Raw genomic sequence first — 25113 nt, 5'->3', positions numbered from 1 at the left:
ATATAGTACCAGTCAAATGTTTGGACACACGAATGGGAAAGTGTCCAAACTTTTGACTGGTACTGTACAATAATATACACAAAGAATATCGGCCGATATATCGATATCGGCCTTTTTTACTCCCTAATATCGGTATCGGTATCGGCCCCAAAAAACCCATATCGGTCGGGCTCTACTTTTTAACTCACAATTGCGAGTTTATATCACGCAATTCGAAAAAAAAAAGTCAGAATTGTGAGATAAAAAGTCGCAATTACCTTTTTTTGTTTGTTTTTTTTTTCACTGGTGGGCTTCCATACCGTTTAATGTTTCTCATATGCAACAGATATGGCAGTGCGAGTTGAACAACGTGGTGGTTGCACCAGTGCGACCGTGCACAAAATTTACTCGCACCGGCAGAAAAAATGGTTGCAGTCTGGAGCCCTGCTTTACTAGAATTTTAAATGTTTTGCTTTATTCTGTTCAGTTTTAATGACCGCAGCAACAATCAGGTACAGCTAAGCAGAGCAGAGTTTTGGCTATGGTTTCCTATGTGTAATGTGTTTGCAGTCACAAACCTCAGTAGAGAAGCAGAGACCAATTTACCACAAAGGTGCAGCCAGGTCCACACCCAGCTGAGTCACTGCAAAAACACACACACGAGATTACTTACAAGCCCCGCTGTAAAACTCTGAGATGCTTTTGAAGGTTGAAGGATGTCCAGTGGGCTATGGCTGCTTTAATTTGTTGAAGGTTTTTGTTTGGTGGTACCAGGGAAGTGTTTAAAATAATTCTCTCCACAGTGGACTTGGTGGTTTACTAGATTAAGGCTTTGATAAGCGCTTAATGGCTTCCTCGGTTTTATACACAATCAAACTGCCTGTTGTTGTTTTTGTTTAGTTGATTTGACTTTAAATAAAAAAAAGACAAATTAATTACTTGTGCACCCGTTTGTCACTTGGTCCATATACATCAGTGCTCCCCCTGCAACTCCTGTTGGCATGTACGGAGCTTTATGCAAAAGTATTTTTTTGCACTATTTAAGAAATATCCTATTAACATTTCACATATCACACATATCCTATTCACATTCATATATCCTATTCATATTTGTGACCCATAACCAAGATAGTGGGGGGCTGCTACTATCAACTGCTCATGTCAAGACATTTTAGTCATATTTTTAGACCGGTTTCTTGGTGCATCTTTAATTTTAATCTTTGTGATCTTTTAGTCTTGTGAACTGCTCTCTAATTAATTTTTTTAGATTTAAGATTGACATTTTGTGCTCCGCTGTGTGCAAGAAGTACTTGCAAAATCTGTGACGTTTGAACTTGAGGTTGGGCAACATTCTGTGTTGCTCAGTGCTTTACTTCTGGCATTGCACTGCTACACATCATTTATCAGTCTGTTTCAGCTTGAAGGATTTATTTGTTTCTTACTCTCAGCTGTTGCACTGTGGCCCATCTCTGCCCTCACTATTGCTGCGTTTAGACCCACAGAGGAATTTACTGTTTCTAGGGTGACTGCTGCTACCTTTCTCTTCTTTTTTTCAATCCCACTCTCTGTCACCTCCCACATGACCTCAGGTTTTTCTGTGCAGTGCCGTTCCTGGTACGTGCCTCTTTTTTAGCATGTTTCCATGCATCTGTGTTATCTCTTATCTGTGCTGTTGCTAGAACCAAGGAGTTGTTAGTGATAGTTTCATACACTCAAAAGTTCGGGGTCAGTAGATGTTTTAGAAAGAAGTCTTGTATGCTCACCAAGGCGACATTCGTTTACATCTTTATTTCATAATTGTTTGCTAAATTTTTTTCCCATTACTGATTGGACACATTCTTACTGATGCTCTTATACTGTCACAAGTGATTTTTGCAAAGGCACAGAATCTCTGCCAATCTCTCTGTGTAAAAATAACATTATGATGCTGCCATCTTTCTGAAGTCATTTTTACCTCCTTGTATTTTGGCTCAGAATCTCAGGTGAAAATTGCCATTTTGACCCCCCTCAACAAATAGTGGATTACTCCGTAAATATTCATCCATGACATTTATTTTAGCTTTCATCCCTATACATGTCTGTAGGGATGTAACGATTCACTCAACTCACGATTCGATTCCATTCACAATTTTGATTTCACGATTCGATTCGATTCACGATTTTTTTTTTTTACAAAATGAGATTTAAGACAAATTATAAATTAAATGTGTCCTTTTATTATTGCTTGGACAAAATTCTGCACGTTTCTTTGTGAAATCTTCATATAAACAAAATAAGGCTTTGTCTGTGCTCTTTCCATTAAAAATTAGAGGCAACCACTGCATTTTAATCATGATCCAAACAAAGATGCTGCATACATGCAACATGAGCTGTTTTTTATCTAAATTAGATTGCATAATTTCGAAATTTAAAGCAAAAACAGAATGGTTTGACTTCAGTTTTGTGAAACTGTACATAAAAAAATATCTGCATGAAACAGAAACAGAAGAGCTGAATGACATGCAGATGCACTCTCTGCCAGCAGGTGGCGCTTAAAGCGTTTCCGCTGTAAACAAAGCCGAGCTGCACTTATGAAATTTAATATGCATTATACAGATGCAAGATAAAAAGAAAAAATCTATCTAAACTTTTCTAAAGACAGTAAGTTCCCCTCAGACATACATTCATATAAACTCTTACCCCTAAATGAATCGCGATTTGTTTAGCATCTCAACCGATTTGAATCGTCTCACATTTGAATCGATTTTCAACCGGCTCGCGGTTAATCGTTACATCCCTACATGTCTGTCTTTCTTCAGAAATGTTAGCAAAATCCAAAATTTGAGCTAGGGAAGTTTTTGAAATTTGGTTGATTTGACATGGAATGACCCAATAGAATTTGCCTTGGCTGAACAGACCCATAAACTTGTTTTGTGCTTATTCTAGTGAGAAGTTGAGTATCTTACAGCTAATCACATCATGTGAGCATAGGGCTGGGTATCGAGTTCGATACGTTTTAGGCACCGACCGAATTGCCTCGATACCATCGAGTATCGAAAAACGTCTTGTCGTTCGGTACCAAATTTCGATACCTAAGGGGTTAATCTCATCAGCGTCAGTGAGCCAATAAGGGTATCGGTATCGATATCGAAAAATTTTGAACGATACCCAGCCCTATGTGAGCATGATCATTGCTCTCCCATTCGAACAACACAACAGTCTTAGTGTGCTAGAAATGATCATGCTAGAATTGTATTTGTAGGTGCTTGTTGGTTAACTTTATACAAAAATAAATCTCAAAGTTTAATTAAGTGAAAGGTTATTTCAGTACTTGAGATGAGACCGTGATTGAGTCATGAACTGCAGTGACTGCACACTCTTCCCTCTGTTAGACAGTGATCAGATTTCAGTGTTTAGCCAGTGTACTGCGTACGACTATTTCCTCTTTTAGAGCTTCTAACGTTACCTCAGAACCTCCAGATGGAGTTCTGCCCTCGCCATCAGAGAAGGATCTTGTCCAGGGTCAATAAATCCCCGTTCACACTACAAGCGACACGCAACAGCAAAGCGACACAATCCCATTCATTTCAATGGAGAGCTGGCGATTTCCAGCGACACAAGCGACAGCGGCCGTTGGCGACCGGATGGGGCGTGTCCAGCGACGCGACAAAGTTCAGAATCCTTTAACTTTATGCAAATGAAGAGCGACTTTCGGGAGCAATCCAATAGGAAAGGGGGCTGGTTCACTTACGTTGGTGCTCGTGCTGGGGCTGGTGTTGTTTGGATGCCGATTTTGGAAAGTTTTTGCTGGGATGGGCATTTAAAAAAATCTGAAATTCGCTTTTGCGCCATTATCTACCTGTATTAACGTTAATTTTGTTCGCATTCTGTATAGTTCATGTCTGATACCACGCGCCAGCGTCACGTGTTCATGAGGATTAGGCTAATCATCCCATATAGAAAACATCACAAGTAAAATTAATCATGTTTATAAAGATAAACATGGGTTTATTATAGCCCACTTACAATTTACATTTCAGAGATCATTACAAATAAATTATTAAATGCTAAAACTGAATAAATTTAAATGAACAAACTTGGCGTTGCATTTGCAACCATGTGAAAACAGGGGGTGCTGCAGCCCCCTCAGCACCCCTACTTCCCGCGTCCCTGTTGCAGCCATAGTCAGGGAATGAGGGAACAGCCAGGGCCTTAATTTTCTGCCAAATTGATATGACTGACATTCAGATATTTCAAGCAATTCAGCATTTGCTCCTATTTATGGTCTAGTATATGGCTTTTTTTTAATCTGCATTTTTGGCCCAGAGATCATTACTAAGATCATATCATAATGTGGCCTAGTGTTGTTGAATCTGTCATTATAGAGGTCGTCCATATACCGGTAGACATAATAAACTGTTAGACATTTTCGATTGTCATTTCTCCTGTGGTTAGTGTAGTCACGGTACCGAAATGTCAGTGGTCAGTACCAGTAGTACTAGTGAAATTCCACTGCTCTTGGTACCAGATTTGGTACCATAGCAAAAATACTGTAACAGTTTTATTTCAGTGTTTTTTTGGCTCTCATACAGATAGCTCTCAGTTGCAGCCATCTGTATTAGCTTTAATCTGTATTTAATGCGTACAGTGAAGACTAGACAGTTTTATTTATTTTTTTGTTTTTTTACACATTTTTGTCTCTGTTGAACTCAACTACCTGGTACAGTAAGTTTGAAAAGATAAAAGTACAGATCAGTAGGTATGCTATTACATCATAGACAAAAAAGTGCACTGCTATTGTTGGTGTGAGGTGCTGACGTGTGTTTGTGGGGCTTCTAAGTTTAGATCCTCTGCTCTATTTCCGATCCATTCTGTTTCCCAGCTGCCATTGAGCTATCTCTAGATTTCAGTCAGCTAACAGGATATGACATAATAGCACACATACACTCTTAAAAATAAAGGTGCTTCACGATGCCATAGAAGAACCTTTTTGTCTAAATGGTTCCATAAAGAACCTTTAACATCTGAAGAACCTTTCTGTTTCACAAAAGGTTCTTTGTGGCGAAAGAAGGTTCTTCAGATTATAAAAAGGTAAGAAAGAGATGGTTCTTTAAAGAACCTTTGACTGAATGGTTCTTTGTGGAACCAAAAATGGTTCTTCTATGGCATCGCTTGAAGAACCTTTTGAAGCACCTTTATTTTTAAGAGTGTAAGCATAGGTTTTCCTTAAGTTAGTCTAGGGTGACGACAGTTTGCAAACGAAATGCTGTGAATAGGAATGCTGCGTAACAGGTCAACATCACACACACACACACACACAGAGCTCAGAGCAATGTTGTCATTCCTAGACCAAATGAATTAGGCTGTATTTGTTCAAACAGATCCAGTATAATCTAACAGTAATATAGAAATGTCATTACAATTTTAAAGAACTGTTTTTCTGTTAGAATATATTTTAAACTGTAGTTTATGCCTGTGATGGCAAAGCTGAATTTACAACTATGTTTTTCAGGAATGGAGACACAGATGGCCTTCAGTTGTTCATTTTATGACACCCTTGGTGTTCATATCAGAGCAGAAAAGCAGAGTAATTGCAAAGTAATGGTCCACTGATTTGCTACAACACATTTCTGGACATTATGGCTTTTCAGTTAAGTGGCATGTTTGTGTGTTTTTTTTGAAAGAGAGTGTGTGACATGTTTAAGTGGAAACGGCTTCTTCTTCGTCTTCTTCTTCTCTCTCTTTTTCACTCTCTCTCATATATCCGTTATTTCTCTACCAGGGAGTGTTGGGAAAATGTCAGGCTCCAGTTTTTCTCAAGGAGGGTATCACATTTCAGTTTTGGGAACGTCACCCTGTTTCCCAATAATGCTTGTAACAATGGGGGCCAGAAGTGATGGCTAATTAAATTTGATTATCTGTAAGGAAGAGTCTGGACAATGATGCCTGATGCTTATTTATTTTTTTTTTTCAAATAACTGGACTGAGAGGTGTCCTTGAGCCAGATGCGGTAGAGTCTCACACAGCTGGACCACTCCAGCTGGGCTATTTACAATTTGTTCAGCTTTTTGTTCCCATCCCTTTACTTGTTTTTGTGACTCTTGCTAAGGGAGTTGTGCAACACAGATTATTGAAGATGACCCTTACTTCCAAAATGTTTAGTGGTTATATTTTCTTTTCTTTTTATTAGTTTTTTTTAAACGTATTTTTAAATTAACATTATTCATTAAGTCTTTTTTTTTGGCTTTGTTAGAACGGTGTCTGATGAGACAGGAAGCAGTGGGAGGAAAGAATCGGAAAAAGTACTTTGAGTCAAGATTATTACACATGATTTATTGATGTACATTATTAATTTTTTCTAATTCACAAATGTGCCCTCATAATCCCTCATAAATATCTCCTCATTGATGATGTACATCATTGTGAGGGCTGGCCAATCCAGCATTTCTCGATTGGAAAAAAAATCAAGTCATGCCAGATTTATTTTGAGAACATGGTTTCTGTTCTGTTTTATAACGACTTAATAGTTGTATCGGTCAGTGTTGAGTATTTGAGGCATTGCATGACTAATTGGAGCATGTCTGCTCATTTGTCTGCCCCAGTGTTCTTTTTTTCCTGTACAGTGCTCACATTTCCTTCCAGCATCTTCCTCTAGATAAAAATGGTAAATTTAGGTTGGGAAGTGCTTTCACCTTGCAGCCCTGGATTTGAGGTGTGTTTACTGTGTGTGAGTGTTTGTGGAGGAAGCCATCAGTGACGTCAAGACTGTGCTAATGGACGACATTTCCTGAGCCACAGGAAGGCTGTGCTCAGGTGAAGCCATGTGCTGGTGTGTTTGTGTCCTGAATTAGTCTGTATTTTACTGAAAAGGACATAGCTTGTTTCCCTGACAGTCCTCCTCACTATGACATTGTCTGTTAATCATGGTTAATTTTCATATGATGATAAACTGCTCTGGGCACTGTCTTTATTGAGAAGAACACCTTAGAACCAAACCGAATTGAATCAGATCTAATCTAATTGTGTTCTATTGTCACTTGTACTGGAAACTTGTTATGGACCTCAGTCAGGTGTGTAAAATTAAAAATGGAATCTACAAGAAAACATGCTGTGTGGTATAGAACAATTTTTTTGTTCGCAGAGCTGAATATGGGATAAAACTAAATATATTTTCAAATAACCCTTGCTATATGCTGTGTTTGGTCTGATTTTAAATGAAAAAGAAAAATATATGTACTTACAAATTGTTCTTGGATTCATCTGAAGTTCCAAGCTTCTTGAGGAGTGTTTATTTCATATCTTCTACTGCCATCTAGTGGTAAACACCTAGTGTCATCGCCAATGGAGAAAGATTTGACTTTTTACAGAGACTTTAGGCCCAATCCCAATTCTATTTTATACTCCTTCCCCTTCCCCTAAAAAAAATATTCCCCTAAGAATTGGGACACCACTACTATACGGCACACGTCACCACGTCGTCTAGCTCCTACAATACACACACCTATACTGGTGTGCTGGTGTGCATTAGAGCCTTTAATTACCATTCTATATTAATGCGCTGCTTACTGACACACACACACACACACACACACACATATATATATATATATCAGAGATTGCGCAGCTCACACATCCTGGAGCTCACACCGCTGTTTTTGAAGTAAACTCACTCTAAAAAGAGAAACGGACTCGCATACATGCAACTTTAATTTATGTGTCTTTTTGTTCGCTCGAGCAGCCATGTTGCCCCTGAACCCGGTTTACGCTGAGATAATTCATACACCTTCGTTTGAAGTGTGGTGCCGAAAAATCTTCGTTTGAAGGGCTATCTGGCCCTTCCCCTTACCCCTACCCCTCCAACCAAAAGAGAATCGAGACACCCCTACCCCTTCACGTGAACGTGCGAAACGGAGGGGCAGGGGAAATGGGAAGGGCTAAGGGGTAGAATTGGGATTGGGCCTAAATTAGCAATCTCATTTATAATGTTGTTGATTATATTACATAATTTCAAAACAGTTAAAGAGCAACAAGGCACTTCATATGTCTTTTGATAATCTTTTCAGGTGTCCGTTTATGTGTGTAAATAAATAATCAGTAATAGTATAATATGTTGTATGTAGCGCTGATGTAATATAGACTACATGTATTTTTATATATAGTAATTTGACATTGTTTTTTATTTTGTCCTTATTTTTTCTGGAAGGTCTGTTTATGATGGACAGGAACATGGACTCTTCATGGATAAACTGGAAGGGCGGATCCGCAACCACGACCGCGAAATTGAGAAGATGTGCAACCATCACTTCCAGGGCTTTGTGGACTCCATTACTGAGCTGCTCAAAGTGCGCGGAGAAGCCCAGAAACTCAAGGTGCAGAAAGAGAAAATTAGGGTTTGAGGAAATCCTATAAAACCAGACAGAAGAAAAAAGAGAAACATTAAAGACCTGAACTAAAAAAAGATTTCAACCACTTGTGTGTAATATGTCAGGAAAAATCCAGACATATATAGTTTGTGTTTCTGTTTTGATCACGCCCGGATAATTGGTTGAAATTGCTTTGTCTTCCTCAGTGTCAGGTGACCGAGACCAATCAGAAGCTCCAAACTGACGGCAAGGAGGTGTGTGTCCTGCTTGCTTTTAGTCTTTGATTCAGAACTTGTTACATTAAAAGCAAATATATGAATAGCATTATTAAAATCGGTGGTTGCGTCTCCTGTAGCTCCTGACATCGATGGATGAGCTGAGACAGTGCCGTCTGCAGCAGAGGAATATCGCCACCACCATTGACAAACTCACACACTGCTTACCAGGTACAAACATCAGGCCCCTCTGCCTGAGCTTTTTCAAACATCTTGCTTATCTACTATTTGTTGTATTTACACTAATGTTCAAAAGTTTTTTTTTTTTTTTTTTAAGAAATTAATACTTCAGCAAGGCAATTAATACTTCTATTTCATATAAATGCTCTTCTTTGAACGTTCTATTCATTGAAGAATCCTGAAAAAGGTTTTCCACAAAATTAAGCAGCACTACTGCTTGAGCACCAAATCAGTATATTAGAATGATTTCTGAAGGATTATGGGACCCTGAAGAGTGAAGTAATGGCTGCTGAAAATTCAGCTTTGTTTTGTATTGTAATAATATTTCAAAATATTATGTTTTCACTGTAAAATTATTATATACATGTACATAGACATATACATAATATAATTGTTTACCACAGCATAATTATATTATGTTTCCAATGTAAAGCTTTAGTGAGCATAAGGGACTTTCAAAAACATCCTATCCACCCCAAACTTTTGAACTGTAGTGTATGTTTTTTTTTTTTTTTTAACTGCTTGAAAGCTCACATGCATTCCACTTGCATTTTTTCTTGCAGTGTTGGAGATGTATAGCAATCTGCAGGAGCAGATGAGGTCCAAAAGGTATGACATCTGCACACATGCCTTTTTTGTGTAACCTGCAGATGAGCACTAGGTGGCACTAGAGATAAACTTATCAAGGTTGAACTTAAATACACAAGTGCAGTTCAGTGCCCAAAATATTTTAACACCTTTACTTAAAAAAAGCTAATTTGAGAACAGGACATTCCCAGCTGGGAAAGAGAGAGCAAAGTGTTGATGATTTAAACAGACCGTAGATCACTGGACTACTGGAGTATCTCATCCAGTCTGATGTGACTGAAGCAGTGACCAGACAGACACGGAGAGAGTGTTTTTCAGATGTCTGAGATGTCCAAAGCAGCATTTGGCAGCTGTCAAGAGTCAGAGACACAGAGGACACATTTGGATTGGATTTTCTTAGCTTTAGCAGCTGCATACTTTGAACTGTCCCAGCATAATCAGGCATCTTTCTTATTTATGTTTTTTTTTGTTTTTATGGTCAAGAATAGTAGATCTGATAGAAAGATGGAGGGAGTGAAAGGTGGAACCAGGTGGAGACGATACAGGATTTTAACCTGCATCCTCATGAGCACTCAGCTCTTACAGTCGTGGCCAAAAATATTGGCAGTGACACAAATTTTGTGTTTTATAAAATTTGCTACTTAAGCTGTTGTGGTGTTCATTCACATTCTTTCTACAAGTATTGGCAGTGACATAATCTAGAAACAATGTGAATGAACACCACAACAGCTTAAGCAGCAAATTTTGCAAAACACAAAATTTATGTCACTGCCAATACTTTTGGCCACGACTGTATATACAAGCATGTTGCAATCCTCAGGGGTCATCTGTGAAAAATGTGAGAGAGAGAAAGAAAGATTATACACAATATAATATGACTGTTAAAGTTAACTGTAAAAATGCATTTAAATTCAATGGAAAATATTCAGACATTTATTCACTTTAGTAGGGGGTAGAAAAGAGATACATTTAATCCATGAATTAATTTGAATTAATTTTGCATTTTTTCTTAAAAAATAGAAGTAGTTATTTTAATATGTAGAAAAAATATATAGTTGCCTTTAAAAAAGAGGTTCCCTCGCTAAGGGATCATCATATTTGTGTATCAAAATGGTAAAAACCCCTGAAAAGATGGTCCACCTAAATAGCGTTTGAAAGTGCCACTCAAAACGTTTTTGAAGCATTGGTTTTAGTGTCTTTTCGTGTCCTCCGTGTGACCTGAGCATCGGCATGGGCCTGCAACTTTTCCATCCTTTTTGGTTTTTATTTATCTCTGCTCTCCGTGTTTCTCCATCTCTCTCTTGTGCTTGGTTTTGCCATTAGCTTGGAGGTAGCAGCAGGGTCGGCCAAGAGAGACGCTCTCCCCGGCGTCGGGTCTGCTGTGTAATGTTGCGTGACTGTGATGCTGTATTGAGTGTGTGTGTGTGCGTGTGTGCAATGAGCATAGCTCATCTCTGAGATCATCTTGATTGGGTTAAATTGTTATCATGCTGAGATCTAAGTTTTTAACCAAAGGTTAAAAACATGTACTGCATGTGCAACGCTCAACAGTAAGGATGGCCTGGGGAGAGTTTTGGGTCAGTTTACATGACTGTCATTTGTCCTTCAGTGCAATCTTATGTTTGTCGGTCATGTACAATATGTGTGTTTTTATGCTTGGCAAACTTAAAGGATTGGTTTATTGTAATGTATTGAACTTTTTTCTTGTGGATTTTGCTGATTTAAATGCCACCAAGGTAAAATTATCTATAAATGGCTAATAAAGAAATTGTAGAAATTCTATTTAAAATCATAAATAGAACAAATAAAATATTAAATATTTAATATAAAGAAATATAAAAATATTAAAAAAATCAAAATAATATATGTATATTATATATTTTTTTAAAAGTATAAACAATCTGAAAAAAAAAAGTTAAAAAAATGTAAATAACATTTAAAAAGTAATACTAAATATTTAATGCATATATATATATACAGGTGCATCTCAATAAATTAGAATGTCGTGGAAAAGTTCATTTATTTCAGTAATTCAACTCGAATTGTGAAACTCGTGTATTAAATAAATTCAATGCACACAGACTGAAGTAGTTTAAGTCTTTGGTTCTTTTAATTGTGATGATTTTGGCTCACATTTAACAAGCCACAAACTGATCCCCTCCATGCCACGCCGAATTGAGGCCGTAATTAAAGCAAAAGGAGCCCCTACCACTTATTGAGTACATGTACAGTAAATGAACATATTTTCCAGAAGGCCAACAATTCACTAGAAATGTTTTTTTTATTGGTCTTATGGAGTATTCTAATTTGTTGAGATAGTGAGTTGGTGGGTTTTTGTTAAATGTGAGCCAAAATCATCACAATTAAAAGAACCAAAGACTTAAACTACTTCAGTCTGTGTGCGTTGAATTTATTTAATACACGAGTTTCACAATCTGAGTTGAATTACTGAAATAAATGAACTTTTCCACGACATTCTAATTTATTGAGATGCACCTGTATGTGTGAAAATGCATCAATAAATTATATGATGGTATGTACTAATTAATTTCTTCATATAAAATATTGTTTGCTACATAAAAAAGTTGTTGCTTTGTCGCCGTTGAAAAACCTTATTGTTGAGCCCTGCATGTGAGGTCATTAGTGGGAAGGTTTTTGAAGTGACAGATATGTGCAATCATTTCTGACCCTGCCGTATTTTCACCCAGATACTACCCAGCACTACGAACCCTGGAACAGTTGGAGGAGAGTTGTTTGCCTCAAGCTGGATCATACCGTTTTTGCGGCATCATGTCAGAGAATATCCCACGCCTGCGCACGCACATCAGAGACGTCTCCATGTCTGACCTCAAAGACTTCCTGGAGAGCATCCGCAAGCATTCGGATAAGATCGGAGAGACTGCCATGAAACAGGTGTGTGTGCGTTTGTGTGTGAGAGAGAGAGCGAGAGTGAGCGCTCATGTCTGAGTAATGCCTGGAGGTGTATCAGAACTACTCTTTGACAGCTGCCTCATGTGCTCGCATCTGACCTGACGGCTGGGTTTCAATGTGAAGTCTCTGAGGGAAGGACAGAGTCCTTGTTCTTCGGTAGTTTAACGTGCTTTTTCCCCATTTTTCCTTTCATCTTATCTCTGACCATCTAGTCATCTAGTCTGGAGGAAAAAGAGCTACCAATCTGTTCCAAATCAAAGATCCTTTCAGGTCGCTTTTGTTTATGCCAGAGGAATCGTGGAACACTGTGTATGGACACTACTTCAAGGACAGTGCACGGAGACACGGAGAAGACCCAGGGAACACATATGAGAGAAATTGAGTGGATTTTTCATTGGAATGCAGAAAAGTCCTCTGCTTTCTTTTAAAGTTATTAGACCAAGATGGGGTGAGGAGTGCATTAGAATATGAAATGCCAAATAGACCTTAAGATCTCCCAAGCACTATAAAAATCTGGCCTCGCTTTTTCCATTCTCTTTAACATATCTTTCTTTACTTTCTTCCTTATCCTTCTTCACTGAGGAATAAAACTAGCCATGTTAGATGTTATTATGTGAAGCTCCGTTGGTGGTGGTTTCTGAGGCAGGCATTACTATTGCTAAAGTTATTGCACATGAATGATACTTCAAATCTTGTGGCTCACTGAGAGGAGGTGAACTAATAATTTTCTAAGCAATCAGACTTTATATTTTTGTTTTGAAGGTGGTTAAAATGGGCAAAAACAATTTTTTTTTTTTTACATTGTTACATATCTTGGTACCAAAATATCATAGAGAAGTTGGCCTCGGAACAATTCCAACAGGGGCCCTCGCAATAACTTAAAATGATTCAAAATAAGAATCAAGTTATAAAAAGTATAAAAAGTTATTTCTTATTTCAATTCACTTATTTAATTTTTCTTTCTCTATGAAGATCCAGGAGTCTCACTGTGAAAAAACCTGATTTCTAGACCTCGAAAAGTTTTTTTTACTTCATGGGCATTTTTATACATTTTATAAATATACATTTTTCTAGTTATGTCAAGTTCAATTTTATTGGGTAGAAATTTTAAGTAAAAATATATTTACAAATTCTTAATCACAAACAAAAAGTTATGGAGATATTGAATATTGTTGGATAGTAGGGGTCCTTAAAGGGGTCCTATTATGCTCTTTTACAAAGTCTTGATTTTGTTTTGGGGGTGTACTTGAACAGGTTCTCATACTAGGTTGTTCGAAAAACACATTATTTTTCACATGTTTTACATTATTACAACACCTCTCTCCCCAGTCTGGCATGAACGGCTCGAATAGTTCCTGTATCAAATGAAGGCCCGCCTTCTGAACCAAATACACAAAATAATGTTCTTTTTAGCAGCATCATATGACCCCTTTAAACCCGGATGATTGTAACCACTCTAAGTTCGTCTGCTTTGGGAAAGCTAGCGTGTCTCTGACATAGTGATAACACTCATTACCAGGTCTCGTCCCATTCGTCGATCTTTGTGATATCACAAATCCCGGAAAATGTGCGTTGTAGTCCAAACGAGTCGTTCGTTGTAGTTTTTGAAAAGTGATTTCTGTTAAATAAAATAGCTCCTTTTGAAGTGGACTTTGAGCTTTGCAACTTTGCAGATCTTTTTTATGCTCAAACAGCAACATTACAGACTAGCTAAAGTTGAAAAAGTGAAAAAGCATAATAGGACCCCTTTAAAAGTCAAAGAGATTGAGTACCGCTGCCACTTGGTTAAAACCACTCAGAGACACCTTAGCAACACCTTAGCTTCATCAATGCTAATTTTGCACAGACAGTCACCACCCTCACATTTTCTTCAGAAAGTTCTCCGCTCTTCTAGTCACTAGCAGTTCCTCTCAATATGAACAGGTTGCTGATCCTAATTATGAAACAGTGGGGAGTAAAAGTAGCCAAAAAGATGTCACAAGAGTTCAAATATCCCTCACTGAAAAAGACCAAAGCCATGAGTGTGTGTGTGTGCATGTGATGCCGTGCTATAAAGTGTTGACTTTTTTTGTGTGAACCTTTTGTTAGTTACATCACAATACTTTCAAGAACACAAAAGCATTGATTCTTCTAACTGAATTTTTTCAGTAGTTGAAGTTGGTTCAGCTTTTTTTCAGAATAGTGTAGCTTTTCCAGGTGTAATGCAATGAAACACTACATGGCTGGTTTTTATGTCACGTTTTATTGTGCATGCAGCTTTACAGCCAAGCGAGCTGAGGAGCTCTCCTAAACGGTCTTCTGTCTTATATGAAGCGTTGGAAATTCAACCCATTCTCCTGTTTGTTCAGTCGGTTTGTTTAAATGAAATGATTCAAGAAATGATTCACCCATTTGAGTCCCTGTGCAGAAGTGTGACACATGTATTCTTTTAACAAAATATTTAGTTAAATTCTGCTGATGTTTCCAGCTAAATCCTATATGTTAGGATGCACTGTATTTATTTATTTATTTTTTAAGATTTATTTTTGGCATTTCTGCCTTTTATTTTGATAGGACAGTACGTTTTTAAAAGAAGGGAAGTGGGAAAAAGAAGGGGAACGGGACTGGGGAAAGGTCCACAAGCTGGGGCTCAAACCCGGGACACCCGAAGCGCAGCGGCACTATACAGTATGTCGGTCCAATGCCCATGAGTCTATCCCTGCTGACAGTCTTCTGTTTAAGTTTTAATCCTCATTATTTGTGTTGCTGCTTTTATGAATGATATAATCATGTAGTTTTAAATTTAACAACAGATATTATCCTACCAGCTTTAATTTAGTAATGTAGTTGGCTGCTTTTTGTTTCTGGGACTAGTTTTGTAACTTTTTCTCAATAGAAGCTTTACTGTACTTTAATCATTTCAAATTATGAGTAGCGTGTAGCTTGGAAAGCTAGAGTTTCAAAGTAGCTTCCCCAACACTGGTTTCTGGAAAGTTAATTTTGTCTCTGATGATGTTGCAGAAGAGGGCAAGTTGGAGAATAAAACAATATGTGCATTCATCCAGGTAGGCAGGACTGAGGTACAGTAGATGCGTATTCTTCCAGCAGGATTTAATGCATTCACGTTCTGACATGAGCAAATGCGTGTGGACACCATGAGTTGTAATTAGAGATACCTGTTTGTTCTGTTGCTGGTCTACTTCCAGTCGCCCCGGCCCAGCCTTTCGTTCCACTTTGTCCCTTTTTCCTCTCTCCTCATCAGCCTGCGTCCTGGTCCATAGTTTGAGCAAACTGTTGGCTCCCGAAGCTCTGGTACTTGGTGAGTTTCTACCGGTCCAATCTGGATGGTGGGGACTGTTTGGTTTGAACTCTCTGATGGTCTGCTCTCTGAGTCTGATCATCTGCTTTGTTTTTCAAAGGGAATTCACGTCTGTTAGTTTGTGTTCTTCCTTTAGTTCCATGTGGCATCATTCTTTGGAGTTTTTTAAAATTCTTTACACATGAAAGGAGGTTTATATTTGCATATGAAAGTTTATCCTTAAATTTAAAGATACTTTTTCCCGTTTAGTTTTTGTAAGGATTATTGCAGTAGCTGAATATATATCAGTTCAACATGCCTTATAACAGACCTAAAACAGGAATATAATTGAAGTTGTACTCTTTATGAAGACATTGCATGCTTGTATTCATCAAAAGTAGTTAATGTTAGTGTTTCCCGAATCACTCTCTTCTTCACTAATTTGCTCCTGCATTATATCTCCAGTATAGTGAATACAACAAGTGAATACAGTAAAATAACTGTTTTCTATATTGATATATTTTTTAAAGATCTGTTTATTCATGTGAATTATTCCTTCTCCGCAAAGCAGAATTTCAGCATGCATGACCCAGGTCTTCAGTGTCACATGATTCTTCAGAAATCATTTTGATATGCTGATTTGGTGTTCAAGACACGTGTCTTACTATGCAAAAAGGTTAGCTTGGCATTGAAAATGGTCAACATGTGACCGAAACGTTTGCCTTGTTTCATTCAGTAAATTGCTTATATTGTTCTCATCTCGCTTGTGATGCTTTGATGTTTGAGTGTGCAAACTGTTTTCAAGCTCTTCACCTTTGGGTAACCTTTTTTGGTCTACGCACCTCAGTTGGATGTTTTTGAAGGCGCGGTGAGTCTCTGGCTGCTTCTCTGTTACTATGCAAAAAGAAATATTTTCTAACAGTGTAAAAGTATTTACTGTCACTTTTCATCAAGTTAGTAAAAATGTAAAATTTACTACTTGTATTTGTTGCAATTTTTCAGCCTGCCCACCACATGTGCCTCTCTCTAGGTGTTTGGAGTTTGAGACCTCCTGTAGTGGGTCATCTGTGTTCAGTATTGGGATTTATTGAAGCGATGAAGGGAATCACGTAACAGGGTGAAGGGTAGATTGCACAAGATGGAGTCAAATTGGGAACAATCGGTCAATATCCCACTTTTTTTTCATAAATTTCTACTGACCTTAACAAAACCCCACAGAGAGCCATGCAGATGCGCAAATAAGTTCTTGTGCCATTTTAAACCATTTACATAAGCTGTAAGGATTAATCCCCGAGTGTAATATTGGTTGGATGCAAGGTGGACGAGATTGCCAAACCGATAATGAAACGCAGTGCTCCATGTGATTTTGGTTATGTATTTTCTTGGGTGCCTGTCCTACCCTTCCAGTGGCCTCTGGCTTAGAGCAGCTAATTGTACCGAACAGTGTTCAAACCACTGATCTATAATAGAGAACTGGATTGCTCATGACGTCATGAAAGTGAAGCCGCCGCGCCGCCATATTGGTATTCCCCAGTATTCCCATACATTCCTTTGAATTAATAGGAAAAAGTGTGAATTTAATGAGAGAACATCTCACCTAACAAGTCAGCGTTTTTAAATCTGATGTATCCCTGTACATTCTTACAATGCAAACACCCTAGGCGTAAACTAGCGGAATTTCCCCTGCTTATTAAAAAGTTACGTTCATTACAGGTCAGTGTTTTAGCTGTGACTCAATGGTGCTCTCTGCCGGTAGGGAATAGTAAGATGGCGGCTCGAACACTTCCGGTGGCTTAACTGTCTGTCGGCAGTTTAGAACACAATGAGCGATCCAGTCATTATATATAGATCAGTGGTTCAAACTCTTGAACCACATGCTTTGCAGCATGCACAACAACCCAGGCAAATGCACACACATACTTGTCAACATCCCCACGTGGTGTCCTCCTAACCATGCGCAGCTGTTCGGGTTCAAAACGTGGTTAACTGCTCTTCCTCCCACCCCAGCGGCCTTCACCATCTCCCATCACGGACTTCCATTTGACCCAGATTCTGCTGATGCTGATGCGATCCATGTTTGACCTGGTCTTGGCCACCAACTTCAGCTACTGCTTGAGTCTCTGAGATAAGCCTTGATCCAGGGTACGGCTGGAGCTGATCTTCAGCGACTCCCTTTTGGGAACATACTGTTTGAATGAATCGTTCTCTATTGGAGCCTGACTTTGTATCCCCAGGTTTCTCTGCTAATAAAAGAGAAACTGCAAAAAACTGCAAACCTAACCTCAAGTATCTGCTTTAGCTGAGAACTTCCAGGTTCAGTCTACATGTCGATTGGCACGTTTTAAGTAACTGTTAATTTAGCACTGGTTATAAATTTTTGATCATGCCCAAATATGAAATTGTTTCCAGTTCAAAAGTTTGGGGTTAGTAAAAAGTTGGTAAGAATTTTTTATGTTTTTGAAAAGAGTCTCTTATGCTCACCAGTGCTGCATTTATTAGTTGAAAAATACAGTAAAAATATTATAACAATTTTAAATAATACTTTTCTAATTTAAAATGGAAATAAAGCTGAATAATAACAGCCATTACTCCAGTCGTCAGTGTCACATAATCTGTCATAAATCATTCTAATATACTGATTTGGTGCTCAAGTGACATTTCTAATTATTTCCGATGTCAAAAACAGTTGTGCTACTTAATATTTTTGTAGAAAACATGATTTCAGGTTTCTTTAGAAATAGAAAGTTCCAAAGACGAGTATTTATTTAAATCTATTTTAGGTAAATAAATTCTATTTCATGTATCAGAATATTGTAGTGACTTTGGGATTGTTTTTACTTTGAGCAATAAGTTACCTGCCCAAAACACTATAACAACTGCATCGCAATATGCTAAAAAAACCTCTGAGTACAACCTTAACAACCACATACCAGCACCATGGCATTGTGTCAAGGAGTTTTACATCACTTACTTTTTTCTTCAGAAAGAAACTTGTTCCCATTTATTTCTTGGCTTGTAAACCAACAGAACACCCTTTTTTTTAATCTCAACTCACCTTTTTTCCACCAGCAAAGGCTCTCCATCTTGTAGTTCCACTTGCATCCAGTAGGTGGCAGCAGAGTTAATTCCAGATTCTGCCTATCTCTGCTGCTCTGTAATATCTCCCGCAGAGGTGGAATGTTGGTGTAGAGTTAAACCAAAATTCAAACTCCAGTAACCTTTGAACAAAGTGGCCATCCAGCCGGCACTTGCCAAAGCCTCACATTCCTCCTATTAAAGTTTGTTTTCTTGCATGTCTTTGAGTCCTGTAAGATTTGTCGTCTTGGCGCGCGTTCACGTGCGTGTGTGTTTTGGCTGTAACCTGGCACGTGCTGATTAGAGCAAAGCTATGGAGTTGTTCCTCAAAAGTAAACCAAGTGAACGATAAATCAAGCTCTAATGTCACCTTGCACAAGCTTTCTGTTAACTTGGAGAATCAATCTGTAACACTCTCTTAGGCTTGATTGCTGACACAGATGCTGGCTCCTGGTTCAGACCTGTGACTTCTCCTTGCAAACAGATGTGACTGCTCTGCTTACGTGTTGGCGCTCATTGTGGCCTTTTTGCAGCTTAAGTAGTGGTTTCTGCTGTTAAATACAGGAGGGTGCCGTCGCTCTTTCTCCTTTTTTGTGGTTTTCTGCTCCAGTGGTTTTGTGGTGGAGTGACGTTGGAGACGTTCTGACTGTAGAAGCTAGAGAAGAATGGATTGGTTGCTCTTTGCTGACTGATGAAGAACAGAGCGCCTTTTCCTCCCATCATTTATGTTTCTCTTCTGTTCAGGGGTTTCACTTTTCTTTTTTGACTCTGTATTTGTCCACTTCTTAGTCATTTTTGCCCATCCATCACCGCATATTATGGTCACATTGTTAGTGTAGTGTGGAGAAATACTTGAAGTTTCCACATTCTTCAGGCTGATGTCACAAGACAGATGGCATTGCTACTACCACCGAATACCTTTGGGCAATAAATCGGTTATTTCAGGGCAAGACCCTCAACCTCAAGTGGATCCACTTCCCTTTCCACAGCAGAGATGGCTTCTCTTGAGCTTTGGATGGCTCTCCTTTCCTCCTCCCTGCTCCATTCTTCCATCCTCAACTCCAGAGGAGCGAGAAAGCGCGCGAGTGAACCACTAATAACAGAAGGCTATTTGTCTAGGGGCTCTGTGATCCAGACTTGCAGACTGGTTCCTATTCCACTGGAAATTAGGCCCAGTCTCTGAGCCTGTGATTGTTTTAATTCCACTAACAAATGATCTGAAAATAAATATATTGGGAGATCCAGTGCTGTAATAATGGCTCCATTGTAAGCTGTGGAACACAGAGAGTCTGTGTATGTGTGTGGAGTACTGTATATAGAAATGGTTAGTCAAAGATTATGTTATAGACCTCAAGTTTGAATTTGAATCTTCCTTTTCTTTTGAACCCCCCCACACGTCCCTTTTGTTCTTTTGAATCACTTTCATCCCCTTTCTATTCCAGTTATGTTTTATTTAACTCTGTATGTTTCGTCTGTAGGAACACATCTGAACATTTAAATGACAAATGTTTCCACTAGCTTCAGAATGACTTCTAAAATACCCACGTTGTCTTCTGCTTTGTGTTGGTTAGAGGTTGGTTATATCTACTTATTTGGAAATCATCACCTTGTCAAGCAACATTGTTTTCCACAGGCAATCATATGAATATTCAAAACTGTGGACAGGACTATTAGTAAATCCATGCAAATGTTTGTGATTGAACATTTAACAAAGCTGGAGTGTTCAGTGGGAGACCTGTTGAAAACTGACACACTTAGTTAGCAGTAGTTCACATTGTTTTTCTCTAAAGGATTTTTTTTAAATCGAAGAGAAGAGTATTGAGGCTGTGTACTTAACATCTTTTATGCAGAAATAGACTATACAGCTCATGAAGCATTGCAGATGACGCCTTAAAACGAAAAGACAACCATATAGTACAAAACTATTGATTTATAGTCATTTTAAGTATAAAGTATCATTTTTTTTTTTTATCGATGATGAAATCAAACTTTTCATTTCGCTTAAAACCAAAACCAAAAATAAAGTTTGGCTAATTAAATTTGGGTAATTGTGTACTTAATGTGCTCTTCAGTGTGTTGTGTTTCCTTCTCGGGTTACAAATTTAACCAGTTGTAGTTCTTTGGCAGTGAACCAACTCTCAGTTATTTCTGAATAAACTTTACATACTGCTACTCTAGAATCCTTTTTGGTCACAGTGAAGTGCACCCACACTGCTAACATGTTTACTTGTAGCTTATCCACACTATGTGCATAAAATTGACGATTACGCAGTCAAAAAGCATCATTAGAGATGCACTAATTAAACATCATTGTTTAGGACAATTGATACAGCCCTCCAAAACCACTTTGGCTGAAACTGAAAATTCATATTTTCTTATTTATTTTTTTTTAAATTTTCAGTTGCCGAAATGTCAGTGCATCACTAGCTTGAGGTTAACTGATGGATTGGTTAAACTTGTTACGTTAACAAAGTTATGGTAAAAATGACGGTGCATACAGTATAAAAATAATAAATACAAATATATAATTTGTTTGAGATTGTAGAGAAATTTCATTTACATCTTTTGCAGTGCTTCAGGGAAGTTGGAGTTACAAATTACAAATATTTCTGAAGGAAATAAGTTCTCTTCAGATCACATAACATAACAACTAATGGTGTTTTCTGGATGTACATTAAATTTTTCACAAGGAACAGTCTTATTCTCTCATTTGGAATTTTCCATCACTCCATTTACAAAGTTACATTCTTGTTTAAATCCTGAAATTGCTGCTGTGGATAACTAATATGCCTTTCTTTTTTAAATTCAGAAGTTTGGGCCCTTCAGGGGATGCTGAAGGAATTTTTGCAGCGTTTCTTTTTTTGTTTTTTTTGTTTGCCATCCCGTACCCCATACGTACCCCGACGCAAATACCTCTACTTAAGATGAGGGGGCCGAACCAGACAAGTGGAACACAGCAGCCAATGAAGCACAATAGATAACACACCACTGTAACATGCTGCTTTTATGGTTTATTAGTAGAATGTAGAATTGTTGGGAAAAAAGTGATGCTCTTCTTTCATTAGAAGATCAGGACCACCTCTGGGCACCACCATACAAACCAAAACATATGTGATAAGTATGAACAATAATGGGCTTGAACGTTGGGATGAAATGTTCACATCTCTTCCTTTAATGAAGCCCTTTAATTCTGATGCTCTTAACGGGAAGGAATTCTTGAGTTGCAAAGGTCTCTTCATGTGCCCCCATCCGATACACCCTCGCTATGACGCACATGCCTCTACTCGAGATTAAATGGGGACTAGAACTTCAGACATGTATAAAGAAATAAATGGAGCACAATTCTAAGATGAATACAATGACGACACTCAATCTTTACGTAGTCCAATTAGTGCATTTAGACCTTCTCGTTCTCAAAAAGAATAAACAGTGTGGTCTTGACTCCTTTTTGTGGAACCGCTGAGCAGCTACAACACCCACCTTGCATCCTATTGTCACTGCTTGGTTTCTATTCTGTTGTCCTCATGGTGTTGAAGTTTCCTCTCCATTCACTTTTTCTATAAAGAGGCCCTTTTTTTGCTTTAAGAGCCCTCCAACCCCGAATCTTGCTCCTCACCAAATAACTTGAGGGGTCTGTAAGCAGAAAGTTGCGTGAGCATTGACCTTAGTCATGACGTCAGACGGTGTTCATTAAAGAATAGTGTTCTATTGAGGAAAACTCATTTGAACTCTCACGCTCACGTTTTGCATATGGGAAGTCCTTATTCATAGGTGCCTTTCCCTTTGTTGGCACTGATGGGAAAGACGTGCTTTGTCAGTGTGTAGCACAATATCGCTATTGACTTGGAATGTCACGGGGAAATTGATTTACATAAGCTCAGACTTTTTTTTTGTTTCTTCTTGAGTGCATGTAGGATTGTACAGTTGGTGAATACTAAAGTAATTTTTTTTCTCTCTTTCTTTTCCCCCCCCATAGTTTATTTGATTGATAATATATATTTCATTGTTATAGAATTAAGTGTTGTATGCACTTTAAAGTTGTTTGCAGAAATTAGTATTATCTTCAGAAAAGAATTGTAATATTTAGTGAGATTTCATTAGAATTGTGGGTGTTTATATATATATATATATGAAGAGTTAATTTGCAAAAATCGATAACTCAAATTTTTTTTTCTTTTCAGAAATCACGTTTTTTTTTTATTGCACATTCCAAGTAATATCAGTCAAACTGCAGTTGGGTTGTTTTGATTAAGTGAGAATAACCTAAACAAATACAGGTAATTTACAAAATTAAAGTTCATTGAAAGTGTTTTTTTTACATATTAAAAGTTTGTTTTATAGCAAAATCAGATAACTCCAACAGTAATTTTTTGGCAAAAGCAGATAACGCCACATTTCATGTTTTAGAGTTTAAAAAAACACTCGTTTAACCATTGTAATCTCCTCAGATGACAATGTAGATGCCTGACAAACGGTGTTGTTGTTGTGATCATAAACTGTATGGATGTGATTACACGCAATACACGGAGCTTTTCCCTCACCATTGTAACGCGCTGCTTTTGCAAGGCTCTGTGAAAACGTTTGAGCTTTTATTATTATTTTTTTCGCCCTGAAGAAGATATCACAGGTTCATCAAGTTCGTCAAAATTATCCATCCTCGATCACTTTTAGTCAGCTTTGATGAAACTCCTCTCAGCTAACATGTCTTTTCAAAGTGAAAGTAGCCTTGTCACCTGACCTGAATACAGTGCACTGATTCACTAAAATGGACTTATCGGCTTCTGTTCAAAAACAACAAGGGCGCTTGTCGGCTTCTGCAGTAAAACATGAACTCGCGATGCCTTGAAAGTAGACAAAACCGGCTTTTTTGACAACACGTGTTTAGGGTTCAGATCGCGCTATATGTAAAGAATAATGCACATGAATTTGAAACATATTTCCAAAAGAAAACCAATTAGCTTTATCAAGAAGCTGTAACATGTCTCTAGAACAGACATAAGGCAAAATAATCACTAAGTAAAGGTGCAACAAAATGCCTCTAGAATAGACATATGGCATATGCATTGGTCATAGAGCTCTTTGTGGCATTGCTTTAGATGTTGAACTAGATTTGTTGCGCCAAGTTCACACGTACTCTGTCTGCAGTGCGTATACAGTATGTGTATGCGGCGCAGAAGCAGCACGGACTCAGTCCGCTCCTGATCCGCGGCTGTTTACCACAAACACAACATTTATCCATCCATCTATTATTGCCTTGTTTATCTAAAAGTGCACTTTTCCTTGTTTTAAATCTAGCCAAAAAGCCATGTGTTGACTGTGAAACAGTAGACTTTAATTATATGCATTTATGGTGTAATTACTAAATTTCCGTGTCAATCCATGTTATTTTTTACTGCGAATAATGCACTGTCACTTTCAGCGCGTGCAGCACAGCAGAAATAGACTCCGTGTGGAAACGATCGCAGCATGACTGCTGCAGACGCACCGCTCCTGGAGCACACTGCCGGAGCGCAATCGCGTGCAGTGTGAACTCTCTGTTCCGTTGACATGGGTGCGGAAAAAATACGCACCACAGACGGACTGTGTGAACCTGGTGTTAAGTTTGTATGCCCGCCCGGTCTGTTCTGTTTCTGATAATTCGCTGTGAACCCACTATTTCCTAAGAATGTGTCGATTAATTAAAATTACTTTGTTTAATAATAAATAATGCAGTGTAGTGCACAGACTTTATAATCATTGTGAAATTGCTATTTATTTTGCTGCACCGGCAGTTATATAGGGTTAATGCGGGAGAGACGAGCGAGTTAGTTAGGCTGCTGCGCCTGTGATACAGCTGTTCTGATTAAAAGTTAAGACAGAGCGTCTTTTGTCTGTCGTTCTTCAAACATTACAGTAGACATATTTTGGTTTACAAACTGTATTGTTTCATCAGTTAGTCACGTTAGCACTCGGCTAACATTATTGTTTTAAGTGTTCGCAGTTTAGCAGCTAAACTTTAGCTTTGGGCACGATTCGCTTGCATAAGTGTTTTTGTATTTTATGTCATTATTTTAAGAACGGATTGGAACAGTATATTATTGTTTTATGTTAAAGGTGCTTTGTCAATGGTAGCGCTCGCGACGCTAACTTGCTCAAGGACTCCTCTCTGTGCCAATCACAACAGGCTTGGCCAGCCGACCAGTCAGAGCAGAGTAGGCTTATGGAAGGGAGGGGTTTGCTCCGAACTTGCTTGGAACGAATCGTTTCGAAATCATTGGCAAATGACTCTAATATTAAATGTATATTCTGAGAAAATTACAATGTTTTCTGACCTTAGATGCATTTAAACCTGTTGTAGGGGACTCCAACACAATATTAGGACACTAAAAATACCATATGACCTGCTCTTTAAAGGGGTCATATGACGTTGCTAAAAAGAACATTATGTTGTGTATTTGGTGTAATGCAATGTGTTTATGCGGTTTAA

At 38.2% G+C, this 25113-nt stretch overlaps 1 protein-coding gene across 1 annotated transcript in view; it reads left to right on the top strand.

Annotated features, from left to right (window-relative positions):
* Positions 1 to 25113, top strand: part of LOC107750632 (exocyst complex component 6B-like) — a 39939-nt gene that overhangs the window by 9443 nt on the left and 5383 nt on the right. Inside the window, exons 2-6 of the mRNA XM_016566120.1 lie at positions 8162 to 8327; positions 8528 to 8575; positions 8677 to 8767; positions 9340 to 9385; positions 12073 to 12277. Of these exons, the coding sequence (XP_016421606.1) occupies positions 8162 to 8327; positions 8528 to 8575; positions 8677 to 8767; positions 9340 to 9385; positions 12073 to 12277 (556 nt within the window). The remainder of the gene's footprint in view (positions 1 to 8161; positions 8328 to 8527; positions 8576 to 8676; positions 8768 to 9339; positions 9386 to 12072; positions 12278 to 25113) is intronic.

This window comes from Sinocyclocheilus rhinocerous, unplaced genomic scaffold, assembly GCF_001515625.1.
Source record: "Sinocyclocheilus rhinocerous isolate Xijiao unplaced genomic scaffold, SAMN03320098_v1.1 scaffold19, whole genome shotgun sequence".
Classification (NCBI taxonomy): Eukaryota; Metazoa; Chordata; class Actinopteri; order Cypriniformes; family Cyprinidae; genus Sinocyclocheilus; species Sinocyclocheilus rhinocerous.
Note: the sequence above shows the minus strand (reverse complement) of the source record. Positions and strands in the feature narration are given on the sequence as shown.